Here is a 6142-nt window from a genome sequence, read left to right on the forward strand (position 1 = left end):
GAACAAAACATTCATTTAGCTGCTATTTAACTAGGAATTAATTTATTTTCAAGTCCAATGTGTCAAAATTACAATGCTTGGCACACAGAGGTTTCTAGAAGGAAAATCCTAGCAGTAATCATTGCAGAAATAAAGAAAACATGCTAATATCTGGATATCCTGTTGAAGAATGCACCAAAAGCAGTTAAACTCTGCTTTTGAATGCACTGAAATGACAATAGAGTTAATAAGCACATTGTGGAGGCATTTCTAAGCAGAACATTTAGGAATGAGCATTGCACAGAGCAGCTGTCCTGGCTCGGCAGGTTCAGGCGTGTGCTGCAGCGCGGGTACAGCCTGGTCTTCCCCGTCCTGCACACAACCCTTGGCCTCAGGGTGAGCTCAAAATGTAGAAAATGCAGTGAGGAGTCTGCTATCAGCTCCCACCCAGCAGAGATTACCCCCCTGCACGGCCTTGCCTTTATCTCACACTGCGGCGAGTTCTCATGAGAACGTCCTTTTGTTTGACAGCGGAAATGATTAACAGCGGTGTTTTCAGCCCGGAGAGCCCTATAAGAGCCCAAAAGGCCCGGGCACGGGGCAGCGCTTCCAGCGCCCGGAGCAGCACAGCGGCGGCGCCCGGACCGAGCCCGGACCGAGCTCCCAGCCCCGGCAGAGCCGTAAGATGATCCGCAGCAATCCCCTCCTGGCGCTGCCCGGGGCGCTTCCCACACTGCAGCCCGGGAGGGGAGCATAGCTCCGGGCATCCCGGCTGGATCCCCGGGAAACAGCGCTCCGGAGCGGGACAGGGCACAGGGATCCCCGGGAACAGCGCTCCGGAGCGGGACAGGGCACAGGGATCCCTATGGGAACAGCGCTCCGGAGCGGGACAGGGAGGGATCCTCTGGAAAAACAGCGCTCCGGAGCGGCCACGGGGAGGGATCTCCATGGGCACAGCACTCCGGAGCGGGAGAGGGAGGGATCCCTACGGGAACAGCGCTCCGGAGCGGGACAGGGCACAGGGATCACTGGGAAACAGCGCTCCGGAGAGGGACAGGGCACAGGGATCACGGGGAACAGCGCTCCGGAGAGGGACAGGGAGGGGTCACCGGGAAACACTGCCCTGGAGCGGGCACAGGGAGGGATCACCCTGGGAACAGCGCTCCGGAGCGGGAGAGGGAGGGATCCCTACGGGAACAGAGCTCCGGAGCGGGACAGGGAGGGATCCCCTCGAACAGAGATCCGGAGCGGGCACGGGGAGGGATCCCCATGGGAACAGCGCTCCGGGCATCCCTCCCGGATCCCCGGGAAACAGCGCTCCGGAGCGGGACAGGGCACAGGGACGGATCCGCCTGGAATCGCCGCTCCGGAGCGGGCACGGGGCACTGGGCAGGCTGGGACTTTGGTGTGGGGGCTGTCCCCGGCTGTCCCCGGCTGTCCCCGTGGCCCGGGACAGTGACACTGCCGCCCCGCACAGCGCGGCTCGGCGCGGCCCCGGGCGCTGACCCGAGCACGGGCTCATCCCGCCCGGCCGGCAGCCGCTTGTCCCGGCTCGGGAAGCGCTTCCCCGGCTCGGGAAGCTCCGGCTCGGCGCTGCACGGGGGCTGCAGGAGGGAGCGGGACCCATCGCCCCCGGGCGCTGCAGGGCCGCTGCTGCGGGGCAGGGGGGACGCGCCGTCGGGAAAAACACGGCGGTCCTTCGGGAAAAGGAAAGAGAGGTGGGGTGGGTTTGGGTGTGGGGAGGTGTCTCTCTAGCCTCCCAGCCTCTCCCGGCTGCGCCGCAGTGGGAAGGGGATGAGCGCCCCTTCCCGGGATGGCTGGTGCTGGGATATGGCAATGGGCAGTGCCTCTCCTGCAGCTCATCCCTCCAGGGTATCCAGGCCCTCAGGGGTGGAAATACACAGCAAGAATGAAGTGATGAATGTTAACCTGCGGGGGGAGCTGAAAAATTGGATTTAGAAGTTTCTCTGCCCAGTTTATCGTGGGTGGCGATCACCACTGGTGAGAAAAGTCTGATTTAGTGCTTAACAGCATTTAACGAGGTCTAGGGGAAATAGTGCTTCAGGGTGTCAGGAAAAATCAGGGAAATCCACAAACGCCAGAGATTTATGTCCAAAAAGGAGACAGCCCTGCAACTTTATGTGAACAAAGGGAGAGAGGCCATAGGGCAAGGTTTTGGAGAGCACAGCCTCCTTTAATCCTAAAGTCCCGGCCCCATGTTGCCCTCTTCCTTTCTCTACTGGCTGAGGTATAAAGAAGATACAGCCTACCCAAACCACCTAACATCAACCACCATGCATCTTTCACAGTTCTGGGTCTCCAAAATGTCTGGTCTTTTTGCAAGGCCATCTTTTGAAACTTGTTTCTAGTTCAATCTCTCTCTCAACAATGTCATCTCCCTTCCATGGCACAGCCCTGCTAGGTCTGTGAGCTGTGGCATGTAAGAAAGTAAATTTTGGGAGTGAACCTGCAGCAGTACAGGTGCTGGCAGCTGAAGTAAGACTTTTAAAAAGTTTAAAAAAAAAAATCTTTACACCCTGCCAGGCCATGCCCAGGCTGCAGAGGAGCAGCACCTGGTGTTGGGGACAGGTACAACCCTCCCTGTGATGGCTAATGGCTAATGCAGAAATTGCATGTGTCCTGAGCTGTGTGTGACTGCTGGCTCCTTCTAACAAGTGTCTTTGTTCATGTCTGTTTCATCACTGCATCTTTTATTAACGTTCAATTAACTCCTAATTAATTGTGAGGAACAACGCTAGCTCTTTAAAATTGGTAGCTGTTTAGTAGGGGATAAAAGGGACAATTTCTAGTGCTGGGGTGCTTGGGTGATGCCAAAAGCACATTGTTAGCTTAAAACAATTTTCTTATACACTTTTCATTACATTGCTTAAATGCATATGAATGAGGCTATAGGTATTCAAACATTCCTGTGATTTCCCATGTTCTGGGAATTCTGTTGCTTGGTGTTAACTTTGACTTGTCTTCAGGCCAGGCTGTAGATTGAATCAATGTATTTTATTTCTTCTCGATGTTCCATTCTGTTGTTCTGACAGTTCCTGAGAAGTATTTTCCATGTTCTGGGAATTCTGTTGCTGTTGTTAACTTTGACTTGTATTCAGACCATCCTGTAGATTGAGTCAATGTATTCTATTTCTTCTCGATGTTCCATTCTGTTGTTCTGACAGTTCCTGAGAAGTGGAGAGTCAGTAGCAAATCTTTCTCTTGGTGTCCTGATTGTTGTCACTATCTCATCATTCAGATAAGATAGTCCACAAATACATTGAATCAACAGGGCTATTTCACACCTATTTCAAAACTTAGTTACACAAATAAAAGTATTTAACAGTGCACAGTTTCAATTTTAATGTTAGACAAAGGTCTAAGCGATAATATATTTATCACACTATTTATAACTACACATGGCCAGAGAATTGGCTGCAAAAGCTGACAGAAAAAACTGTCAAAAACTGCTTTTTATACTATATTAAAGCAGTTCAAATGGGTTACACATAATACTATATTAAAATAATTTTGATCAATAATAACTTGCAAAAACAAATACATAAATGTGAAAGGAAATACTTTTATTGACATTTATAACATGAATTGCTTGCAAGGTTCACACTCTTAGATGGTGAAGGCACACCAAGGAAAAGCAAGAAACAAAAATGCAATCAATTCAAACCAAAATAAACTGAAAACTATTTCCATGGAGGTAGGGGGTGTGGGAGGGGGCTGTGACAAAAGGATAAAGGGGTAAGGATAAAAAGGAGTATGACCTAAAGGTTCAATAGCACTTTACAACATTTAAACTTAACATCACCTTAAACTTAACAGCATTTAACTTAACTTATAACTTAAATGTAATAATTTAGCAAAGGATTCATTTAGGATTTACTATACTACAGAGTCTTGTGTCTGCCTGAAAGATGTGAGGAAGAAGGTTCTGAGAACTCACATCTTCTCTGCTGCATGATTTAGCAGCTCAGGCGAGTTTGGAAACATCTTCATACTGGATATCTTCGACTCTGCGTCCTCTTAAAGGTCCCGAGGCGATGGTTATTGTCACTGAAAACCTCTTCTCATTGATGGACTCCAAAATGCCTTCATTTCCCCTGTACCCACCATTTAATACCAGTACTTTCTTGCCTAGTGCTGGTATCACAGTTTCTAGATGTGTCTGATCAAGCTTCAGTTTGTCCCCAGAGTCCATCACCTTCACGATTGCCGTGTATTTGTCAATCACTTCCTTAACAACTGCCTTCTTCTTGTGGTACTTCCCTGCAAGCTTTTTTGTTATAATTCTCACAATGATTTCAGGATGCAACCAGTAGTCTGTTCGAGATGTTCTCTTCTTCTCCTCTTCAAGCTCCATGATCTCATCAAGTGCAGATTTCTTCTTTTTGTTTTTGGGCTGACCAGAGCGAAGAGCTGCTCCTTTTCTTTTAACTGCACCCTCCACCATCTTCAGTGCAAGGACACTTGTTTTAGAAGATGCTGCAACTGAAGTACTTGCTCCTTTGTTTAATTTAAATGTAATTTTTTCTTCTTCGTTTTCTCTGCTCAATTTAGTGTAGACTGGCATTTCCAGTTCTTTCCCCTCCAAACCTCTTCTAACCTGTTGTTCAATGAATTTAGCAGATTTTTCTTCATCACTGAGGTCCTGTTTCCTCTTCCTCTCTTGTTCCTGCTGCCTGCGAATGGTCTCGGGGTCCCTGTCGATGTACTGAATGTACCAGCCTTTAGGAGTCTCACAAACCTTGCAAAGACCTTCCCTCCCCAGCCACTTGGTGAAATCAGTCAGGGTCTCCCACTGGGTGGCATTCATGTGGATGTGCTCCCGGTGGCTGATGTACTCGTTGTACACAATATTGTTGTGCACCCTCCTCGTCCCAAATCGCCTCCTGAGCAGTTCCAGGAAATCCTTTCGGAATTCCTCGGAGAAGTAATCCAGGAACTGCTGGGGGTTTTCAGAAGCCAGCAGCAGCTGCCTCTGGTGGGACTCGGACATGCAGTGACACTTGAAGCCGTTCTCGTCGCGGCACTGCTTCTGGCACATCTGGCAGTACCAGCGCAGCTTCTGCAGCCCCTTCGACTTGATGCGGTTGGCGATGGCCTTGGGGCTGAGGAAATCTGACTTCCCCATGGCACCAGTCCCGCTCCAATCCTGCTCCCAACACTGTGCCTGTCCAGGTCCTGGCCCCTGTGGAAATGGCAGCAGTCAATTACTAATTAGTAATTTACTTACAGCCCTATCTCACTTCAAAATATTGAAGTGCTTAAGAATGTTGGAACCAATGCGGGGGGGGGAAAAAACCCTCTGTGCTGGTTTGAAAGCAAACCAGGGGGAAATCCTAAGTCAGAAATACAATGTATTAGGGAAATTAAAATAACATGAAGTAGTACAAAAAAATTGACAAGAGTGAGAGTGCAGCCTGACACCCTGTGGGGCAGGGTGCTGGCAGCAGTCCCGTTCAGTGGTGGCTCAGCCCTCCTGCAGTGCCAGCTGTGGTTCTGCTGGAGCAGGGTGGAGTTTGGGGGTCCTCCGGGGGTCCAGGGATGCTGGAGATTGGCCTGGTCTTCCTCTGGGAATCCAGTGGAGGAGGCAGCTGTGGTGTTCCACAGCTCACTTTATATGCAGTTTGGAGTGCTTGGCTCCTCCCTCTGGGCGGAGCATCTCACAATGGGATGACGAAATCAGCCATGCAGGGACACTCAATGGCCCATTAACAGGAGATATCCCCCTGGAGGGAGAATGAGTCCTGGAAGAGATAAAGAACACTGCCCCACCCGGTTTTAACAGATTGTTATAGTATACATTTGGTTACATCTTGCATGGCAACCTAAGGCACCCTCCAACAACATTTTTAAAGTTGGAGAGTCAAGGCATTATTTTATTATCTGGCCAGGATGTTTTTCTGGCCAGGATGTACCACAGAAAGCATCTCATCCACACACATAGCCCAGGTGTGCAGAGAGAATCAATCCATCACACACCGCTTTTACAAGATTTTTCAGATGTTTTATACAGGCAAAACTCATAGAAATTAATTGGGTCAACATTCATTGGTCCCAGGTTGCAAAGTTCTTATATTTGGTGTCCTATTGGATCCAGATTTCTTTGCTTCTGATGTTAATTAGATTTTCATTCCTTGATTTTCTT

General features: G+C 49.3%; 1 protein-coding gene across 1 annotated transcript; it reads right to left on the bottom strand.

The window, feature by feature from the left end:
- Window positions 1-3094: 3094 nt before the first annotated feature.
- On the bottom strand, window positions 3095-5264 carry LOC120497137 (DNA/RNA-binding protein KIN17-like). The gene has a single exon (XM_039698268.1). The coding sequence runs from the start codon at window positions 5123-5125 to the stop codon at window positions 3965-3967; it is 1161 nt and encodes a 386-aa protein (XP_039554202.1). The 5' UTR covers window positions 5126-5264; the 3' UTR covers window positions 3095-3964.
- Window positions 5265-6142: the final 878 nt, after the last annotated feature.

Source organism: Passer montanus, unplaced genomic scaffold (assembly GCF_014805655.1).
Source record: "Passer montanus isolate IOZ18808 unplaced genomic scaffold, ASM1480565v1 scaffold122, whole genome shotgun sequence".
NCBI lineage: Eukaryota > Metazoa > Chordata > Aves > Passeriformes > Passeridae > Passer > Passer montanus.

Excerpts from the sequence above, each read along its gene's own strand:
- LOC120497137 (XM_039698268.1), bottom strand. The coding sequence starts at position 5,125 with ATGGGGAAGTCAGATTTCCTCAGCCCCAAGGCCATCGCCAACCGCATC.